This window comes from Cimex lectularius, unplaced genomic scaffold (assembly GCF_000648675.2).
Source record: "Cimex lectularius strain Harlan isolate CLEC.00 unplaced genomic scaffold, Clec_2.1 scaffold28, whole genome shotgun sequence".
In the NCBI taxonomy this organism is placed as follows: Eukaryota; Metazoa; Arthropoda; class Insecta; order Hemiptera; family Cimicidae; genus Cimex; species Cimex lectularius.
The window spans coordinates 561,889-585,755 of record NW_019392712.1 but is presented as its reverse complement, the minus strand read 5'-3'; the positions used below and the strand labels follow the sequence as shown (position 1 = coordinate 585,755).

At 36.1% G+C, this 23,867-nt stretch overlaps 1 protein-coding gene across 4 annotated transcripts in view; it reads left to right on the top strand.

The window, feature by feature from the left end:
* The window catches only part of LOC106669984 (protein goliath-like), a 52,787-nt gene that overhangs the window by 15,079 nt on the left and 13,841 nt on the right, over window positions 1-23,867 (top strand). For 3 of the 4 annotated variants that reach the window (XM_014399927.2, XM_014399925.2, XM_014399928.2), the window contains exon 3: window positions 20,053-20,085. The exons of the other annotated variant lie outside the window; for it this stretch is intronic. In XM_014399927.2, coding sequence (XP_014255413.1) covers window positions 20,053-20,085 — 33 coding nt within the window. The remainder of the gene's footprint in view (window positions 1-20,052; window positions 20,086-23,867) is intronic. 4 annotated transcript variants of the gene reach the window in all.

The window sequence follows — 23,867 nt, the reverse complement described above, 5'->3', positions numbered from 1 at the left end:
GAAAGATTTCAGTGAAAAAATTAAATTTAAACCTCTCTTAAAACCGTTTACATTAGGTGACAAATTTCACAAATCCATACAAAGCTTCAATACAAATTTGAAATGTAATCCCTCCTTTGAGCTTTACGTTATTGAAAAGCGTTTTTCGCCTTTAACAGAATTATTTTTTATAATGGTTGTGTTTTGGGGCTGGATATTTTGCGGGACAATTTTCGCGTTCGTATTGCACATGAGTTGAGTTAGGTTATATTAGGAATGCTTAGGTTAAGTAGGGACTGCTAGGGTTAGGGACGGTTTAGGTTAGATAATGTTAAGGTTATGTGTGTTTATGGTTATGGTTAGGGACTGTTTAGATTAGATGGTGTTAAGGTTATTTTTGTTTACAGTTATGGTTAAGGACAGGTTAGCTTTCATTTCAGATTTTACAAAAAACATTATGTAATGCACTTCATGGTCAACATTTTTTGGAAGTTCATTGTTGTTTGGAAATTCCTCTTACCAAGATACACGTTTAATTAGGGTATCCATTATACGTTCAGTTAGAATTGGTGCTTCTTCTCAGCAAAGGGTCAATAAATGAAAACACAATTAAATTAGCTTACCAGTTACCACCTTCTTCAGTACACTGTATTTTGGCAAATTAGCTATTTTTCTGTCGTAATTTGGCCGATTTCCTTTTGTCAAGGATCCGTAAACAATGGATGAAATCGGATTTAAAGGGTCTTAAATCAACACCATTGTCGGCTTTTCTCACTTCCTTGTTTATCGCAAATTAACCGCGATTGACAATTTGGAAACCTGCGAAATGGGATTTCTCATGTAAATCCTTTCGTCCCAATGATCGAATCAGCAATTCGGATCAAAATAACAAGGAAGGGGTCGGGGAAATTACAAACATACTTCCTAGGTCAACGGGTAGGCGGTCTCATGACTGAACTACTCATGATTCATTTCAATCCACTCGTTTTCACTAAAGTTCACATTGAAATTCACGGTCGTGGGGAGAAAAAAATCACCTTGTGAGAGAAGGCGTTGGAAGAATCGAAAAAAGTAACGGCCACGACCTTTCTTACACATCCATCAAATAATGGATGTTAAATTATAAATTCGGAACAATTTGCCGGTGTTTTTTCGCCTCTGGTGCAAAAAGGAAAAAGGATCGAGGCTATTTCAATCCGCCAACTGTAATGGGAAAGTGTGAAAATTGGGTAAAATGATCTCTCACAGGATAAGAGCAGACCGAACCGGATAATCACCAAAGATCCAGCTCCCAGTGAGGGTGATTATTAATGGTAAACGGAAGGATAAAATGTAAGGATTGAAGGACGGAAAGAGATCCAAACACAATAGCCTGTGACTTTCTACATTAAGATTACGCCCTTTCACAGTGGCCCAGGAACTAATTGAATTTAACCCTTTCTTGCCCAACGTTGCCTCAGGGAACACTAAATTTAGCAAAGTCGCTAAAGCTTAGCTAATCCTATGAGTTTAGGGCGGACGCAGTATTGTTCCTGCTGTTTCTGCCCGTTATTGGCAACACTGATTTCTTTGGCGCCAATTTAAACTCTCTATCACTAAACTCTTGGGATTTTCCGCTAAGTTTTTAACAAATTGCTAAAGTTCGTCTTGCTCTAAGACAACATTAGGCCATAAAGGGTTAAGTCCTCTTGAATTCTTAAAATCGCCGCTTGTGAGTCAGTAAATGGAAAGGAAATGCAATTTGGGAGTTGTTTGATAAAGATGACGGGAGCAATATTTTATGGAATTTGGGAATTCGTTAATATAGCATCGAAAAAAGAAAAGCAGAGATACTTGATCCTTGTGGGACCCTAGAAATGATGAGATGGGGAGTGGATGAAGCTTATTTGGGCTGGATACTACTTGGGAACGATCTGAAAGGAAAGACTGAAACCAATGGAGGACACTGAAAGCGACTGATATTGAGAAAACCGACTGTCCAAAGCTCCAAAACCAGTTAAACCACTCAATCAAAACGTATACTTCCCATGTAAAATTGCGTTTCTTTGCTGTATTTGAGTTGTAAACAGAAATTTTTCAGGAGCTGATAGAGAGGAGACAACACGAAACCAATGTTTTTATGAACAAATATAACTCTTGTACAATTAAATACATTAAACCTGTTCGATATTAATATTATGCCTTGAATTCAAAATTATTTTTTGGTCGGGTGCGTATCTTGTTTGAGCACGGTCGACCTTCGGTGGTCCAAGGCTTTTTATATCTGTAACATTGGCAATGAAAACGAATTCGATCGAGATTATTTCCTGTAATTGTCTGCGTACTAAATTTAATATATTTTTATGTCGATTTTTAATTTTAAATAGTGTTGGAAGTTCAAGAGAATAATTGTGTAAACAACACTGAATTTCAGCTTAAAAAGACCTCTTCTCGCACTCTCTTCTCATTCCCCCCCTTCAAAATATAATTGAACCCCTCAATAAATAGTAGGAAGGTTTGGTTAGTGTGTCACTCTTGGTCGAGGAGTGTCACGCCTTGGCCCCTTACAGGGAGCGAATAGGCAAAGCACCCGACATAAAGACAGTCCTTCTTCACGATAATGGGTCCCCAGTTGGGGTTATTGGGTCCCCAGTTCCGATTATTAAGCGAAACTAGGATCCCCCATCTGTAAATATTGTAAATATTATATTAATGTGTAACTACACGTATGTATGTTTTTGCTTGTGTGTGAATGAGTAAGTGCGAGGGCCGATGGAGGAATGTGGAGTACCTCATCGGCCCTCAAAGTGCGTTCGAGGCTGATATCACTCCATTCGCTAGCCTACATTAAAAGAATTGTACAAAACCCCGCAGACATACAGTTTTCAGTTACATCATACAGTGTTGATTATTTCGCGGCATCTATATCACATTAACGGGTAGTGCCCAGGCGTTGGGTTTGGTTACGATTGGTAACGTTAGGTAGTGTTAAGGACGAATTAAGTTAGGTTCGGTTACAGTTATGGCTAGGTTAGGTTAGATTAATTCAATGGTTTTCCGTGAAGCGGAGACAAAACCTTACTCGATACTTTCCATCTAGAAAAGACAACTGCATGTCGTCGAACAGATTGACTATTTTAGCGTCATCGATATAATGTTATCGAGATGTGTGCAAGCGTTGGGTTTGGTCAGAATTCGTAATGTTAGGTAGTGTTAAGGACGGGTTAGGTTAGGTTCGGTTAGGGTATTTTTTCTTCATATGTGGCATAAAAAAGTTAGTTAGCCTTTGATGAAAATGTGTAAAATATGTTGTTGTTTCTTTCAGAAGTTGGTCTCTTTCTTTCGTCTCATTATATGGCTAAAACTGTCCTTGTTGAATTTTACAGTCAGATAGAGCAAAGCATTGTCGTCATTTTAAATGGTTTAAAAAGTTTGTTTGACTTTTTATGAAGCAAATGTTTAAAAATTCAGACCAATGAACCCTGATTTGATTGCATTTTATTCGTAAAAGTTCCTATTTTCTATAATGGCAGTAAGCTTTGTATTGAAAATGTGAAATATTTTTGTTCTCTTTTGAATTGACTAAAGGTCTGAATGATTTGCGAGCCAGGAAGCCATGCAATTCATTTTTTCCCCCAATAGCTAGCTCTGCGACGTCTATTAGATTATTGTCCTGTTTGAATTGTTCGGGTTTCAGAGAGACTAGACTTTTTAATTCAAACTTTTCTTTAAAGTCCGTTGAAATGTTTATAAGCGTGTTTCGTGCCGATAGAAACAATAAGATCGAAAATATATTTCAATTCAAGAAACCTTCGAAATGTGCCTCAAGGCCGATTTGCCTGTTCTTCCGTGACCACAATTAAAATAACATAATTTAAGCGTATAGAAATGATGAAGGTGGGGTGAGTACGTAGATCCACTTTTTTTAAAATTATGGTTCTACTCACAGATTGTTGTTTACAACTATCTGGATTCCAAGCATCAAATGCTCATCATCAGGTTAAGTTACAAACACGTCTCCCCACATGAATTGTAAGACTGAACACTCCAACCCAAAACGTGTAAAATTTGTTTAAAAAAACGAATAATATGACTATGAAAATATTACAATTGAACATTAATGGAATTATGTTTCATTGTATTTAAATAGAATAACTTTTGTAAGTATTAAATTGCAACATTATGCGTGGAACTAATCTGAAACCAAACCAAAAGTTTAATTTTGGACAATTTAAAACTATTCGAAAAGATGATTTGGAGGGTCGTTTCTCCCCCAAAAAGTAACGCTCTGTAATACAAAGTATACAGTATACACGTCCCAACCTGAACTTAAGACTCGGGCAAATAACGGACCAAGTCAACTCCCCTAGTAGCACTCAGAATCGGGGATTTCAATGCGCACAACCCATCTGGGGAAAAACTGTTCAGAGGAAAAACAATAGAAACTTTCATCAACGAACGTGCACTGAATATTTTGAATTCATGAATGACCACTTACCGACAAAACTATGCATACGTTCGTTCATGACGGTTTACCTGTGTAGATCTAACAAGGGTTGGTGGATCTCGGATCTGAACCAAAATTTTTTTTGATGATTCTACACTCTAAAATATCGGAAACTTATCACTTCTTGTGGGTAGACCCTGGTATTGCCAAAATAAAGTTTTGAAAGTTGAAATTTTCTGGTTTTTGATATTTTTATTTCGCCATTCTACTTGCTCAAATCAACTATATGAATATATCATTTTACAGTACTTTCTGATGTAGATTGCAAAAAAAAAAATATAGTAAAAGCTAACAAAGTTTATCAATAACCACAAAATTTCTTAAAGCCATTGAAAAACGGATAAAAGAATTTTAACGTCAAACATACTATTTGAAAGAAGAGAAATGTACCTTTTTAACGCTTTTTTTTTGCTTTTTGGTTTTTTTTTTTTTTTTTGCGTTATGAACTATGCATATTAGTCATGGTGACAATCCTTATATGTGTGTTCAAATTTGGGGGGGGGGTTATTGTGAAAAAAGGGCCAGAGGCGACGGTGGGAATCGAACCCACGACCGCGGCGTGAGAGTCACTCATGCTAACCACTCGGCTACACTAGGAACATCGGTCACGCAGAAGGTCGTCGAAAAATCAGTCAAAAAATTAATTTATCACGACTACGAGGTCAAATCCAAGTTTTCACCATTTTCTGACCAAATTTGTTTACTGTTAAAATATGCAAGAAACGCAGTATTTTGTTTATGTTTTAATCACACCAAATTAGAATATTCTGCTGGTAATATGCATTTTTGTTTTTATGTTAACCAACAATGAAATTAATTTGCCTCTTTTGGAGAGTAGAATCACCAAAAAAAGTTTGGTCCAAATCCGTGACACACCAACCTGGTCGCCTCCTTGTAAACCTAATAAGTCTCATATTTCATCCTCGTTTCATATGGCACTGTTTATCTGCCACGCACTTTTCGATCCTAACTGAATCTCCATCAACTTCATCGCTGACCGGAAAACAGTCAATAGAAATCGAAATAAGCTAATTGGCCTACTTTCCACCGTAAAGTAAACTTTCAAGACCTTGATATGACCGAGTAATTAATGTATTAATTTACAAATTGAACTGTAAAATACACCAAGCATCCCTTGCAACTAGACCTCGCAAAAAGCCGTTCAATAATAATTTTTTTAAAATAAGTACCCTGGTGGATCCTGATTGGGGAAAGAGCCATTAAAGAAAACAGCACTGAGGAGATTTTTAAGAAATCCCTGGGCTGTAAACTTAGAAACTGATTTAGCCGGTAAAACACCACTCGTTGTACACTTCAAGTTAAATGGACATTTAAAGAAGATTGGAATAATGCAGATGCAGATACTGCAAAGAGGCAGAGGAGACACCAACACATCTACTAACAAACTGTGGTGCTACATTTGCCCACAGGAGGAAGTGCTTTGGGATGTACAAAGTGACCATAGAAGAGATTCAACCGCTGAAACCGGTCCTACTTATCAAGTCCCTTGATGAAATACGACCGGTGTGCTTTAGGCTGAGAACGGGGATGCAATAGCTCTTAAAGGGCGCAGTACATTACACCCCGACTCTTACATCTACATCTTCTCTGTCACTTTGTACTATATATTTAATATCACAATCATTACAATTAGGTTGGTAAACCCCGCTTTTTGACAAGTTGTCTAGTTTGTCTTAGGTTTTGAGAGGATGTTTCTAACTGAACACGAACCTTTTTCTGATAGTTCACCAGTGCATGGGCAAACAGCAAAAACCCAATGATTCATTTTTGGTGTGGTGGCTGAATCCGACATTTTACATTTGTTAACCGTTCCTTATGTTATAAACTGTTTATTCAGTCTAGTGCAGACGAACAGAACGTATAATATGAATAAAAATCGATAACTTTCGAAAATGGCAAAGTGGGGCAAAACACCCAACCCTAATTTTTTGATGTTTAGATTTATCAGGTTTGGTTTACTTACTTCAGCACATTTATAACTGCTCAAATATGAACATTCCTTGGAATGGATATCCAGTTAATTTTAATTAAATTTATCGATATATTCTTGTTAGTCGGATAAAACAAAGTAGAAAATACACTCTCACACGACACGCAAGAATGGCACAATTACACAGAAGACAAACACTTTGAGCCCTGAAGATGATCTCAATAAAGATCGAAACGTTGACACGATAAAGAAAATGTTTTTCTGAAACCTACATCACACCAGACCGCATCTCACGATTTCAAAATAAAAAAAAAATAGAAAATACAAATCAAAAATAAACAAATGTTTGTATTCCTCATTTTTAATAACAGATTTACGAAGAATAGTAATATGAAGATTACTCATTTTGTAAACAAACACCTTTTCTCCATTTTAATCCAGTTGTATTCTCTTTAACCATGAAAAGACATCATCTTTAACCAGAAGTTCGCAATATTTTGTGCGAATGAGTCCTCGAGGTCACCGGGTAGTGGATATCTCAAAGGCAGTTGGTGTTTCTCAATGCGATGTCTTCCAGGCGTTAGCCCTATTTCGAGAGGCTGGAAGTGCCAATAGGAGGCCTGGTAGTGGATCTCGGCGCATTACGATGCTAAGGGAAGACCAAATATTGTCATTTCTGCAAGAGGGAACCCTTTCCATAGTGCCCACCAGATCCTAAATGAAGTACAAGATGTTTTGGCTAGGCCTTTATCAACATAAACGATTCGTAATCGTTTGTGAGAAGTTGGCCTCAGATCGTATGACCTGCAGCAACAGCACTACACCAACTCAGGAGAATATGGTGCAGCGAGCGCCTAGAAGAGAACACCAATTGGACTGATGTTTAATGATGAGTCGTCTATCTGTCTGTTTAGTGATAGCAGGCGCTAAAGAGTCAACCGAGAACAGGGGATGCGTACAATGCCCCAGTAGTGGAGTTTGAACTGGAGGAGCCGGTGTTACCGTCTGGGCTGGGCACTGGCAAACTGGACTCCATATGATAACCTCACAGCACTCCATTATGTCCAAGAAATTATCGAGGAATACATCCCTCAAACCAGGGATCTCATTGGCAGGGATTTTCGATTTCTGGATGACAATGCAAGACCTCATAGAGGCAGAGTCGTTCATCAGTGTTCACAAAACCTGGGAATTTCCCATCTGCCCCTTTCTCCATTGTTTCCAGACCTCAATCTCATTGATCACATGTGGAATGCGTTGTAGAGAACGCTTTTCTTTCACCATCTGCAGCCAGTTGATCTGCAACAACTGAGTGTAGCGTTGCAACATGAATGGAGTGAAAGTACTTATGAAATTGGTGACAACCTTATTAACAGAATGTCTAACAAGTGCACAGAGTTGTTTAAAAAAATTTATTGTGTCCAATAAGCAAAATCATGGAATTGAAACCTTTTCTTTTGTTGATTTTCAAATTCCCTTAATTAAAATTTCCTTCAGTAAAAAACAATAAGTTCTGCATGGTGCTTAGTGACCGTGAATCAATTTTCTTAATTTATACAAATACATAATACATGTATTTGTATAATGCAAACAATGTTTATGAATCTCAGGCTCTGAAGATGATCCCAATAAAGATCGAAACGTTGGCATGATAAAGAAAATGTTTTTCTGAACCTACGTCACACCAGACCGCATCTCACGATCTCCAAATATAATAATTTCTAACCAATTCTTAAATATAATAATTTAATGCAATTTATAATAAAAATGCAAGGGGAGTATGTACTACAAAATTAGCAGTATCTCTATTCACTTTTGAGCGATTTATTTTATATTTGAATTTATTTAATACAATGAACCGATGAATTAAGCGATAGTATTTTATTGGATCTAGTTTTGTTTTGGGGCAAACTTTAATCTCTTTTTCAATCAATTGTTTTCTTCTTTATTTAGGACCGTGTTTGTTAAGTTTATAACTTTTGAGTAAAATTTATTTGTTGTTGTTAAGTCTTTATGAGTATTATTTGTACTGTACTTCATGTTTTTAATTTTTTTATCATTGCTATTTTTTTCCTTACCAATAATAAATTTAACTTTTGACCGCGTATCATAATCGAATTTATCTCAATCTTCTGTAGACAACAACGAGGCAAGCTTTACGTGAACAAGATATTGGTAAAAAACGTTTTGTATCACGTTGACTATATAATTTAAGTAATTCATTATTTAATATGACTTTCATTAGTCATTTCTTTATTAATTGGTGACAATTTGTCAAAAAGCGGGGTTTACCAACCTAATTGTAAACATTGCGATATCAAATATATAGGGCAAAGTGGCACAGAAATTAAGACGATAGATAAAGAACACTTGTCTAAATAGAACAAATTTTCTGAATTTATGGACCATCTAAAAGAAACAAAACAATTTAAATTTAAATACAATAATGTTAAACAGTTTCAACAAAAGGAGGAAAGTAGATTAGTTTGAGAAATTTGAAATAAAATATGTAAAATTAAACATGGAGATAATGCATACATAATATAATATATTTTGATTTACCTACTATTTTAAACATGTAAATAATATTTGACATACAAGTTAATCACTAATTTAAAATTATTCCCTTACAGTATTTATTGGGGTAATATTTAGTTGTATTGTAATTCGCGTTTTTCGTCTTTCAAAATTGACCGGCTTCAAAAAACCAAAATCCAATCTTTGGAACGTCGCGTCGAGAGAAAAGTAATTTAAACGTTTCAAAAAGATAAATACAATTATTTCTGTGTTGACCAGCCGATTTGAACAGTATCATTCAACGAAAAGTCGTGAAAAAATAATACGGCTTTTAAGCTGACTAACCTCCTTAGTGGAAAATCCTACTCGAACAGAATTAACTATCAAAGAATTTCTTACAAGTATTCTTTTCTTTTATTGATAATTCTTGTTTAAACGTTTAATTTATTTTCTTGGCAGTTTCCTCGGGGGTTTACACAATAGCGTAGTTCCGTTCGGTAGTTTTCCTCTTCAAGAAAAAAAAACTTTCAAAAACTATTTATACGATTAATTTATTTATGGATATGTTTAATTATTAATTAGCGTTGGAAATTTTGTTGGTGGGCTGTTGTCATCGGTTTGATTTCACTCTGGTCATCGCTGGTCCGTTGGCCGACCGAACTGCTATTTATACAAACTTAATTAAACTTTACTCAATTCTCATACATATTTCTCATCGTTTTTAAACTGCTTGACCTTGCCCGGGCTTTGTGCTTGACAGAACTATTTCCTTTTCCAAAAATGAACTTTTCTCCTCTTTACGGAAAAGCATTGAAAACATCAATCAAGGATACGTAGCCTAACCCGTCTCTAACACTAATCTTACCTAACCCTAACTCTATTTAACCTAACTTAACCTCCTTATGCATCTAATTGTGTCTAAGCTTTGTCTATTTACTTTTTTTAATTTCTAACATTTATGAATGAAATTTGTCAGAACAGAGTGAAAACAAAAAGTTCAGTGTTGGTTATTTATATATAATTGGATGATAACAGTGAAAAAAGTTTTAAAAAATCTGTAAATTTTGCATTGTACAAATAATTATACTTTAACAATTTTTGTAAATTTATATGCATGTAATGTTTCATGGAGCATGCGAATAGAGAAAAATCTATATCTACTCATTTCTAACCTAACCAAACAAGGAAAGTCCGTCCAGTTACCAAACATAAAATGATGAAGAATTTTGTGACTAAATTTATTAACTTTATAAAAGAATTAGATTTGACAAAATAGGGTGAAAACAAAAAGAAGTTAAGCAGAGAGCCGGACATTATAGCGTGGTTATAAAAGTGAAAAGGTAAAAAAAAAATTGTTTTGCATTGTACAAAAAATCATATATTAACAATTTTTGTAAATATAAATGCACGTAATATTTCATAGGACATGCAAATAGGGGGAAAAAAAACCTAGCCTAACTTTTTCTAACTTAACCTATCCCTAACCCTAACCTTAACCTATGAGTTGTAAATTGATTAACAATAATTTATAAGAAGTGAACTAATACCAAATTGTATTCATTAGTGGATTTTTGGGCCACTGGATTCCGCGGGCTTTGTGTTAGACTAATTTCGTGTTTTAATTTTCCCCACAATAAAATTTTCTCCATTTCACGGAAAAATATTTAATCATGGATTTGTAACCTAAACCTCTGTAATCTATGCACCTTATGTAACATAAACCTACTCCTAACCATACCTACGTACACGACCCATGGGCGTTCATTATTTTGTAAAAAATAGACATTAGAAAATATTTTTATGTATGAATGTAGTAGTTCATAGAGCATGAAAATAGAAAAAACGTAATCTGACCCAACCTTGCCCTACATAACCTACATTATAACTAACCCTAACCCTACATTAACCTAATGAGTAAACTGTCTAATAATTGATGAGAAGAGTCTGGAATGGGGTTTGCAAACATTTTTATTATTATTATAGGTATTTGGTGTTCAATTAATATCATTTTTTTCTCTTTTAACTTTCTCAAATTCTTTTCACTGGGAAATTTGTTAAAAGCCAGTTTATTAGTACATTAAAAAAGTTCAAGTAATTAAAAAAACATTTCCTCGACTTTTTTGGCCTATAATTGTTACGGTTCGAGAATCCCCTCCCTCCAAATATAATAAATTTGGTCAAATCAATCGGTTGTTAACCGATCTGGCTGAAATCAAGGTTCAGGAGATGGCAAGAAAAAACACACAATTAGTATTTTTATTGTAGATAATATAGTGATAGGACAAAATTACTAAAACCGGTTTTACGTATCAGGAATAACGCTTAGGGTCATAAATTTTAATCAATTGTAAGGGGCAAAAACTTTCAGCGGGTTATCGTGTGTCAAGGCACGTCTGTGCATACGTCTCACTACAAATATGTAAAACGAAAGTCTAGAAGAATTTCATGATTCGGGTTTATTCTTCAATGACGATTTAAACAAATATTCTCCAATTTGAGGACGATGGATTTTGTCTTAGCTAATGAAACATTTGTTGTCACCGAACGCATTTCTTCAGGGCGACTTTCTTCGATACTAGGAGCCGGCTGTTGTGAAAGTTAACCAATTAACAACTGACCTGAGTCAAGCCCTCGTCGGTCGACTTGTATTCTGGCTCCTTTCGTTTTGTAAGCTCATCCGACAAAATTAAAACGACTTCAGGCTGAGAAAAGCTCTTAGGGTTATGGAAATCAACCTAAAAGCGTGACAGAAATTAAGCTGAAGATGAACTCTTTTTTTCCAGATTGAATCAACAATTTTGTGTCATAATCAATGAGAAAAATAAGTATGAAAAATAAGAAAACATTTTGTTTGATATCGTCAATTGGAATTTATTTATGGAAGTCAAAGTTATACCATTACATTCATTTTATAGAGTTCTTAACCGCTATAAAGTTTCATGTAGATGAACGTCGTTTCAAAGTTATCAACATTTTTGTGATATCAGTGATGGGTCTAGGAGATAAGCAGGGCGAGGAAAGAATAGGAAAAGAGCTCACTGCTTGAATCAAACAGGCAGTACAACGTAAATCCATTGAACTGTAAAATTTCACCCTTATTTATTTTACGAATGGTAACAAAAATGAGCCAACTTTCAATATTATCATTAATAGCACAATTAAGGGATTAAAGTAATAAGAGCCCATTCATCATTTATTGGGGGTATTGACGGGCCGAGGCGATCACGTAAAAATCATTAGCACACTTTAAAACATTTAATTCTTATCGGATGTACCACTTCCCACGATCAATCTCAGGCTTAACGGTGTTAGACTATACCCGAGCCGAAAAAAAGAACAATACTAAATCCACCTTAGAACAACGGGAAATGTAACGAAATTAACATGTTTTTGGGCTGGATACACGATTTTTTTGTTGCTTGGCCAATTTCGTGTCATCGATTTCGCGTTACCAGAGAATGCGCATTGGTTGAATTAAGTTAGGAATGTTTCAGTTAGGGGCGGGCTAGTTAATTACGGTTAAAAGCGGGTTAGGTTAGGGTTATGATTAGATTAGGTTAGGTAAAATTAATTCAATTTTTTTTCCTTAAACCCGAGAAAATATGCGAAACGCGGTTTCTTTTTCTTCAAATATGGCATAGAAAAGCTAGTTAGCCGTTGGTGAAAATGTGCAATCTGTATTTTTTTAAATATTTTTTTTTTGGTAGGTTCATTTCTTTTTTTCTTCTTAGGAATGCTTAGGTTAGGTTGGGATTGGTTAGGGATATTTAGGTTAGGTAACTTGAAGTTAGGTCGTTTCCTTTCATTTTGGTACTTCTTTCCTAATCGCACTTTCATATTAAAACCCATCCTGTTTTTGAAAACAGGAAGAAATCGCCCCTTTCTATTTCCAGCAACATTAAAGAAATGTTATAATTTTCTGTGAACTGGCAGACGATGATTTTTGACCCAGATTAACTGTAAAAAATCATGGACTTTAAGGGGACTGGTGCAATTCAAAATTAGATCGACAAGATTTTTAAGATTTTGACGAAAGATAATCTATCGTAAACTTGAGTTCGTCTTGTGAAGGGAAGGTAGAGACTTTAATCTAGACTTGCTTTACTATTTCAAATAATCAAACAGGAGGATGTAAACTTGCCGATTCGAAAAATTTCGACGGGCCTTTTCACAATGGGAAAAATACATAAGCAAACCCAATAGACTCTTTCAACTAGTAGAATATCGAGTAGTCCATCACCGTAATTGAATGAATGGTAAGTAAACATAAGTAAATGTATTTAAGAATGAACGCGAGTACGAATGGGTTTGGAACTGAATGTGTTGGGTGCTGAATTGACCTAGCTGTCGATAGCACCTGGAGCCAAACCTCGGTTGCTGGACGGATTAGACTTAGGTCTGCCCTCTGACTGCCAATACCCGGGGGAGTGATTCTCGAGTCTGCCCGCAGTTTTCTGTAAATGGTAAAAGGTGGAACTGCCATGGGACTACGAGAAGCGAATACGCCCAACTTGGCACATGCTTGTATACATATGTACGTACATGTGCGAATTTGGGCCGATATAAATCCAAAAATCCAAATCAAAATATTTCAACTAGTAAGTCGTCATCTCATGCTTATATAGCTTATAGAGTTAAACGGACTTTCTATGGCCAACTCTTATTTTTAATCGAAAATCGTATAAATTACGTACATTATGATTCGTCAGGCTACTTGTTCATTTCTTCCAACTGCGCGCAAAGTTTTGGACCGTGTTTTCTTCCAACATCACTACAAAATAAGATAGGACGTCTCTATTAATTTATTAATGAATCTTGGCACGGGATACCATTTTCCCCCATACTCAATTCTAAAAATATCATTTCCTTTTGTTATTGTCACCACGATGTAGACGCACAGATATAAAATCATTTGTTTTTATTGTGATAACAACAATATAATATATTTTAGGAATTTGAAAATTCGGACAAATATCCGTTTTTTAAATCGACTTTTTTGCGACATTCTTTTACCTGTAACTCAAACGACTAGTTGAATAATCCACCAAATATCGCGTTGTTAGATCCCGGGAACAGATATACCAGGGAGTGTGCATGAGTTGGACTAGTTTACAATGGGTTAGGCTACGGTTAATTTAAATTAGAAATTAGTAAAAAAATAATAGACATTTGGAGGCGTTTGAAAAGACAGCGTTGGCAAGGCCAACTTCCCTTCTTCATCACAATGGATCTCTTTCTGTCCGTCTCTCTCTCTCTCTCTCTCTCTCTCTCTTTGTTCCTCTCTCGTTCTCTTTCTCCCTCTCTTTCCCTTTTTGCTTCTCTCTTTCTCTGTTTCTCTCACTACATCACTTTCTCCCTACCTCTCTCTCGGTCTGCCTGTCTCTCGGCTCAATTCTCCCACTCTCTCTCTCTCCCTTTCCGTCATCTATACCTCTCTCCCCCACTCACCCTCTCTCCCACTTTCTCTGTCCCTCTCTCCCTCTCTCTCCCTCTCCCTCTCACTCTCTGTTCCTATCACTCCATCTCTCTCTCTCTCTCTCTCTCTATTCATATCTCTCTCGGTCTGTCTGTAATCTCTGTGCCTCTCCCTATCTCATTTTTTTTTCTTGGGCTCTCTCTATCATTCTGACATTGATTGTTCAATTCTGTATCAATTACTCCATAATCTCTTTTCTTCTGTCTCTTTCTTTGCCTCTCCTTTTTCTGTTCTGGCTATTTATCTGTCCCATCAAATCACAAACCACATCACAGAAAATCGCTCTTTTATCTCTCTCATACGCTTATTTTCTCTTTTCTCTCTTTTTCAATAATTGACGGGCACTAGAACCTCATCCAGATTCACACTGTAATATTGATTTTTTTTCCATTTTTCCTTATTTTCATGGAAATTATCGCTGCCAATCCACTTGGTTTAAGGTATTCCTCGGTGACCTTCCACGGGGTCAGAATTGACGGCATTTTTGCCAATGATCCTGCTTTCTCGTGGCTCCTGCACCTCCAAAGTGGGTTTTGTCAACTTTAGGGTTGAGTGATTAAAATCCAAACGGGCATAAGCCAGATCCATAATTGCCTTAGCTAATAAAAAAACAACCTAAACACTTTCAAATCCAAGGAAGTGGTTTTTTACAACTCTAAATGTCAGTCTATCCGAACTCTTGTTCGCGCTGAAGTTTGATAACCTTGACAAAAAACCGCAGCTTGACCCGGAAATAGCGGTGCAAACAATTGTCATTCGTACTTCGTTTGTCAGTTTTTTTATTTATTTTTTAAAATTTAATATAATAAAGTACTAAATAAAATACATACATATAAATATTGTAGGGAAACCCCTGAGACAAAATATCAACAAGGCTGACCATGAAAACAAAACCTATATGTATACAATAACATGTGAATGTAGTGAAAAATTACATCAGATTCTACATATAATAAAAAACAAATGAGAAGAACATCTGAGTTAATTTATGTACACAAACAACCAAAAAATAGCATAAAGTACATTACTCTGCCTAAATCTTTGGCTTATTAGACGCGTTTCGGCATTACGCTATCTTTAGAGTGTCGGGGATATAAGTAGGGTGAGGACAAGACATACTATACTTTCTTAGCATTTCGCAAAGGCACAAATCCATTGAAATAAATCAGTAGATATCTGGCCGGACCAGGAAGATCTGAGCCATTTTCTTGCAGGCTTTGGCTATTTCTATTTATTGTACTCACACTATTTACCTGACTTGATGCTTAAAAAGCGCGGCAAGGGATAAACAGCGACGGTAGACAGACCAAAATGATTGGAGACGGTGGGATTGATATGTAACCTAACCCAAGCCTAACCTAACCTAATCATAACCGTAACACGTCCCGAAACCTAATTCAACCTTATCTAATCTAAACATTCCGAACCTAAACTAAAAATTCACAACTTAACATAACGTCCCTAACCTAAACATTTCTAACCTAACCCGTCTCAACCCTAACTAACCTAAACATTCCTAACCCGTACCAACCCAAATCTAATTCAATCTAACTTAAACATTCCTAACCTAATCTAACTTATCCCTAACCCTAATTTAAACATTCTTAATTTAACTTAACTTGCCCCTAACCCCACCTTGCCCAAATATACCTAACCTAACTCGTCCCTAACCCTAATCTAAACATTCCTAAATGAACCTAACCGTCCCTGACCCCATCTAATCTAAACATTCCTAACTCATCCCTATACCCACCTAATTTGAACATTCCTAACCTAACCCATGCACACCTCGACAACACGTAATTGTTGATGCGAAAACGATTGTACAAAGAAAATTTATGTGTCCAGTCCAATAACATATCTATGTTGAAAAAAATTCAATTGCAGGCTTATTTAACGAAACTATCTCCCCGTCATCTCGCATATTATTATGATTAATGTTTTCAGAAAAGTAAACTGGTCCTGGACTTTCACTTTCAAAGTGTAGGATCCGGACAGGCGTAAACTCTTAAGAAGACAACCGCTTAGAAAAGAAAAATTCTTTTTTCGCGCTTCGAAATTTCTTATAAATTTGACGGATTACACGTTTGACTGGACGGTTAAAAAAGCAAACCATATCAGAAATTTTGTACCGATATAGCTTCAAGAAGAAAAAAGGCTGGGTTCCCATTTTCTTGCCTATATTCAATCATATCCTTTGGAATATTTGAAACTTTATTGAACACGGTATTGTACGAGTTAGAATTTTTTGTAATCTTCCAAAATTGCTGCCATTAACTCCAGATTTAATCCGACATGGACTTATTAAACATGATAACCTTTTAATTTATTAGGTGGTAGGTAAGACAATTTCTTCCGTTGCGTTTGGCTATGTCAAGTTTTTAAAGTCATTTGTCCTAATTGTATTTTAATAGTTTTTAGTAAATTATTATGGACGTGATTTTCTTTATCGGCGAGCTTTGAAATGATCTTGAGAAAAAAACGTATTTAAGGTAATTGCATCTTTAATATTAAATTAAAATTCCTTCAATGTTTCAAAGTTTATTTATAAAAGAGATATTTTGGGAGAAAACAGTGGCCATGGAGCACTGAAGTTCCTTGCGAATGATATTATATAATGTATTGTTTAAACATTAGTTTTGACAGTTTTATAAATTCTATGGGATATCCTTATGTAATTTACCGAAAAGGACGTCTCAAAGTCAACCTTCGGCTTGAACAGAAGTTGGCGTCACCGTCACGAACGATCCGGCATTGGCCGGATTTGATTTTATCCCTCGTGGCTTCGATGTTAGGAACTGGATCTAAAATTAAACAAGGAAACAGTTTATGCTAAGTGCACCATCGTACAAACCTTGAATGTAATAATAAAAAAATAATACACTCTATAATTAGAACCTATGACGAAGTGGGATATATTCTCCTTGTTTTTATCAACATACACATGCTGTCCAGTCCACCAGTTCGAGCGACATTTAAATAAAACGCAGAAAAATCACTTTAAATTTTAGAATACCTAAGGGTTTGTTTTGTCTTGAAAATATGGAATGATGTGAACATTGGCGAATCATATTTCATATACGAATACTAAGAGGCAAAGGAAGTAGCCACCCTAAATATTTTTAATTATTTCTTACAAATCCTCCATCTTACATGTTATCTACATACCTTACAACAATATTTGGTCAGTTTTAAAGGATTAGAGATAAATAAAACACAGATAAAATCTCTCATTTATGTTTACAATTGGATTTTGTAAAAAAAATTGAATAGTCAGTCTTTGTTTGTTGGTTTTTCTGCTTCTTTCTAAGGTTCCGGTGGTTTGACTTTTTTAAGTTGTACCATTTTTAAGAGTCCAATTTGTTTGAGTGATGGATTTAAACGATATATATTCGGTTTTAATCGTAGCATTAAAGGAAGATTGAAGAAGTCAAGCATTTATGCCAAGGGGGGGTTAACATTCCCAGAACAACTGTCCGAAGGATCTTCCATCGCAACAAAACAGTGGAAGTTACTCAAGAAAGCATGTGTCAAGTCACGATCATGTCACATCTCAGAGAGATAATAGTTTCATTGTTTTATTGTTGTTGTTGGGTAGGCATTTCTGTGGAAGGTAACACAAACTTAATCTTCATCGAGGGTTTGCTAACAGCTGCGCATACAGAATGTATTAAAATGTATTACCAGAAGAAGTTGTTCCTTATATATCACTAATTGGCGGCAGAGTTATTTTTGTGTATGTTGTTGCCATGCAAGGCCTACACATTTAGGATCATTGGTGACAACTTAGAACGTGCTTCAATCGAATGCTTGCAGTGGCCAGCTTTTAGTCTCGACTTACAGCCTATCGAACACCTTTGGGACGAGTTATCAAAGAGGGTTAAAGGTCGTCCAGTGATGCCAGAGCATTTGCAGGGATTAAGAATGGCGCTGTTGGAAGAGTATGAAAATAAACCACAGCATAACATTCAAAACCTCATCAAATCTGTACCACGTCAAATGCAAGCGGTGGTCAACACAAAAGGAGAAATTACTTCATAATGAACTGGATATTTTCTTCATTGTCTCCAGCCACATTTTAGGTAGAATTGTTTTACCCAGTTTAATTTATTATATAGCAATGTCTTAAATTTTTCTTTAAAAATATCCAGTAAACTACAAAAATAAAAAATTATAACAACTGCAAGTATTTATTAAAAAACGAGGTTGGCCACGCTTTTTACCTCTCAGTGTAGTTTTTAAAAATTATATGATAAGCTATTTTTACATTTTAATAGACATTTTCGTTGATTCGTCACCGTTAAAATACGTATTAACCTTACCTTGCCCAACCCTACCTAACATAACCTAACCTAACCCAATCACCAGTAACGCGAAAATAGTCACGCAAAAAAACATGTATCCAGCCCAAAAACTGTACCGATCATCAATAAATTTTACCTAAACCTAAATTTTAGGTAAGAATGTAGGAAACTCGTAAAGGTTTACCATCTAAGTGACTTTTTTAAAAATTTTGTTTGCTTAAACATAAAAAACAAACACAAATGAATCATTCTCATAGTGTTTGCAATGCTTTTTCTATTGGTGTAATCAAATTTACAGCAGGATTAACACTATATTACATATGGCGGACTACATGGAATAATGTAGTGCGAAGTTGAAGTAACCTGAAAAGTGTAAATCTGTCATATACAATCGAGAATCGGACTTTGGACAATGGGGAAACTACGAACCATTCTTAAGGGTTAACCTAACCCATCTTAAACTAACCATTCCTTCCAATACCTTCAATTTCAAGGTTTCAATTTCAAACCTTCCAATAAATAACAAACCTTAGAACATTAAAAGAATTACTCTCCCCCCCGTCTTTGAATTAAATTATCTCTCTATAAAAATACGCGACCGATCTAATTGTTCTTCGTACCATTTTTTATATTAAAATATCCAGTTTTTGAAAATGTATAAAACTTGGGGGGGGGGGGTTGACCAAAAAGTAAAGTTGATGCTCAATTACTTATTACTTTACTTTTTTTTTCCTTATGATCTTTGCATATTAGCCATGACGAATTCTTATACATGTTGTCCAAATTGGGGGTTATCGGGAAAAAAGGGCCAGAGGCGAAGGTGGGAATCGAATCCACGACCGCGGCGTGAGAGTCTCTCATGCTAACCACTCGGCTACCGCGGTCCCCCACTTATTTTATTATCTTGATAAAACGATGGCGTGGACATATTGAATCATGCCTTATGCAAACTCTACATAACCTAACCTAACCTTACCTTCCCTACTAACTAACTATTGGTTCCGATTTTATATATTTATTAATTTAATATATATTCAGCTTGAAGGTAGGGTTTTTGTGTGATAAACACACTTTTCTTTTTCATGAACACTTGCACCACTTTTGTCTTTAAAAAGCAAAGTAAAACATTACTCTAATCCATATATATTTAGCAATCATAATTGATCATATTAATTATTTCAATGAATTATACTTTTTATTTAAGGTCGTGGGTTCGAATCCCGCTCGTGACACTAACTTTTTCATTTCAACCAAGACATTAGATAAAAAGTGGCCACTTTTTTGCTTCTCAGTGTATTATAAAACCTGGTGAATTAATATATATATTTTTTGTTTTTAGGTAAATCCCATCATACTGAACTCGGACAACGAGGTATGGTCAATAATTTAAATATATAAATAATAAAAACTTCACGAAGGCTAACAAGAACATCTAATAAAAGTTGGGTCTTTGGTTGATTTTTTTTCCACAACGAAGGCCTACTTTGCAACACCATTTCAAATTAAGTACGTTACCAATAAGAAATATGAGGAATAATGGAAATTTCAACTTGATTTCCAAATAGGTTGTAAATGTCAGAGCCAAAATACGAAAATCGGTTTTCGGTCAAGATCAAACTTAGGCCGAGACATCCGCGGGCCATTTTATCGCATGTACATAAAAAAAAATAAACAGTATTATAACACGAAAAAATTTCAAAAACGTTTCTTCGCGATAGAAACAACCTATTTTTTTTAAACTGCAACCTTCGATAACAAGTTAAATCCTTTCGATCCGTTTAAATGAAAAATTAATTTAAGAATTCTGAGATGCCAAAAAATGTAAAAACAAGACAACTTAAACTTTGTATTGCTCTGAGGGAAAACTGGGCCAGAAGGGTTCACAACAAGTTTTAAATAACGTTGACGCTATTTGAATACTTTTTGCCTAAAGGGAGAAGGTACGTTTCCTGGGAGGATGTAGTAGGCGAAGAACCATCCATATTGAAGATTGAAGATTACAAGATGGAGATTCTAGATTTGTGCCAAAACATCCAATGTAGCCGATACTCAGCTCCCGCCCTAAACTCGCGGAATGTACAGTTAGCCTTTTTCAAAATTGCTAAATTTGGTGTTGCTGTGAGGCAACCTAGGCGAAAAAGGGTTAACAAAAATTTGTTATACATACATTATGAGAAAAAATGTTCCTACTGCCAGAAGGCTGTGTTGTAATTGTGTTAGAAATCTGAAGAAGAAAAAAAGTAATTCATTTATTTATTTCTGCAATATACAATAATAAACAAGTGATAAACTTATAGCCACTTGTTTACTCAGTCATCTCGATACATTTCTATCTTGGTACGTGAAGATTGAACTAGAAAATAAAACTATCATTATCCTATAAATAATTCTGTCTTGAGTATCTTATTTTTACTGTACTTTAAGAGTGGTCGGTTTTGTGTCCCTATCGTGTGACTTACAATTTCAAACAGCCTTCATTAAATCAAATAAAACAACCCCAAATTCGAATTGTGTGGGCTGGGAATGAGTACCGAAATCGGTTTAACTCGCTGTTAAGTGGACGTACGCCAAAAGATTTCAAATAAAAGGACCATTTCTCTTCTGACTGGACCGGGGGAACCGGATTTGGTGATCTTTTACCCAAAAAAGACCTCTTCGACACAATTAAATTTTTGAAATATAACTTCTTCAAATTTTCCACATAAATGCAATCTTGATGATGTAACTGCTAGCCCAAGAAACAATGAAAAACACAGTAGAAGCGTGTTATGTCATCTTACAACAATATTATGAATAGTAAGCGCCTGGAATTAAAAAAAAAACATTTGATAAATGGCTGGCACAATCGGTTAACACCTACAAAATAAAAAGTACAAGACGTGCAAAACAGACATGCAAACAAAATGGCAGATCGTGACACTACTCTGAAGAATGTCACGTAGAGAAAACAAATATACCAAAAATTTTAAGATAATAGGTCAATGATAATCTTCAAAAATAGTAAACACGTGTTAAGTTTGGTATGAAAAAGAAGAGTTTAAAAATTAGACATTCCATTATATTTGAACATGGAGATAATTTTGTAAAAGTTATAAGTTCTATAATTATCACGGTCTGTTGAAAAATTGCATTGCAGTTTCTTCTTTGTTTAACCAACGGGATCTGGGACAATGACCATAACGCATGTCTCCTAAGCTGGGCGCACACTAGGTCGCGCGGCGCGGTACCGACCCCCAAGAAGAATACATTGATGTGAATGTAACCCCGCACGCTAAGACGGTAGAGCGGCGCGGCGCGTTGCCAGAGGAAGCTGCCAGTCTTCTGGAACCCTGGTATATGGCGTCCGAGGGCAGCCGAATATACCCGAACTCAACGATTTCCGACCGCCCCGGCGCACACTAGGCCGGTAGCGCGGCGCGGAGCTGCGTTCCAGAAGACTGGCAGCTTCCTCTTGCTCCGCGCCGCGCCGCGCTACCGGCCTGGTGTGCGCCGGGGCGGTCGGAAATCGTTGAGTTCGGGTATATTCGGCTGCCCTCGGACGCCGTATTTGTTAAGACGAAGCCAACAATCGTGACGTGCGTCTTACTCCTGGAACAAAATCAACACTAAACCGCAGCCCTAGTCAGATGGAGGGGAAAAATCGACCAGCGCGGCCGAGAGCGGTTGTTACATAGTGTGCGGACGTTTTAAGAGAACAATGACCTGCTATCGGTGCCGATGACTAATATGGCATTTACTCTCGAACCCCGTATCTATTTCCCCTAGTGTCATCGTTTTTAAACGGCTTTGCGGCAGGCAGCCCTTGTTAATAACTAAGACGGAAAGAACGGTTTTAATTTTAAGTAATAATTAATCTTATTAATAATAAGAGGGTTGACAGGGAGGGGGGCAAAAAAGAGAGAGTGAGAAAGAGGGCTGTCCCCCTTCAAGAAAATGTGTTTTGGTCTGTCTCATTTATGTGGGACGAACGGGACCTCCTGTTTGACTTTCGTCTACCACTTCCTCTAAAGCGTATAATTTTCTAATTGTCCACAAAGTATCATTAATAGGCACCTTTTGTAAGTGTAAATTTTTGAACGTTTTGGCACCAATCTATATCTTTATATTAGAATCTTCGATCTCCATTTTGGAATCTTCGATCTCCATTATGGAATCTTCTATCTCCATCTTGAAATCTTCGATCTTCATCTTGGAATCTTCGATCTTCATCTTGGAATCTTCTTTCTCCATTATGGAATCTTCTATCTCCATCTTGAAATTTTCGATCTCCATCTTGGAATCTTCGATCTCCATCTTGGAATCTTCGATCTCCATTGTGGAATCTTCTATCTCCATCTTGAAATCTTCGATCTCCATTATGGAATCTTCTATCTCCCTCTTGGAATATTTACTTATCATCTGGAAATCGTCAATCTCCAACATAAGCCAAATTGCTCTTGGCAACCGGTGATCTTCGTTGTGTCTAGCCGAGTTGGACAATCAAACAGCAGTTGTCAGTTGATTGTACAAATTCTCTTAATATGTTACCCTCTTAATATACCCGATTATAATCGGGTAATATACCAGAAGATAAGAAATCATGTGAAACGGCGAAACTGCAGGTTCATAACCCCACAGAGCCCAATGGAGAAATCTCACAATTGAGCACAATTCTCTTCGAAGCTCAATAAAGTGGGTATTTTCTGTACAAGAACATGAACAATCAAACTCATTAGGAAAGTACACTTCGGTCTTTCAAACAGAAATACACGACATCGACGCTTGTGCCCTGGCAAATCTTAAAAGAGGTTTCACTGTCAAAAAATCCTCTTAAGATCTGATAGCCAAGCAGATTAAAGCATTATCGCGTAAAAAAATCACATCAAAATTAGTCAGTGAATGCATCAAAAATCTCCAAACCTTGGGGAAGCACAACAACCTGATGATATCTTGGGTGCCAAAGCACAGTTTTGGGTAACGAGAAAGCAGACAAGACAGACTGGCCAGAGGAGGATCTGTAAGACCATACATAGGAGGCCCCAAACCTATACTTGGGATAACAAAAACAAACATAGAATCCTCCATCGCAGAATGGATCCAAACAAAACAAAAGGAGAAGTGGATAAACTCTAGCGGCGCTAGACACAGTAAACTTATGATGAAACAACCCTCACC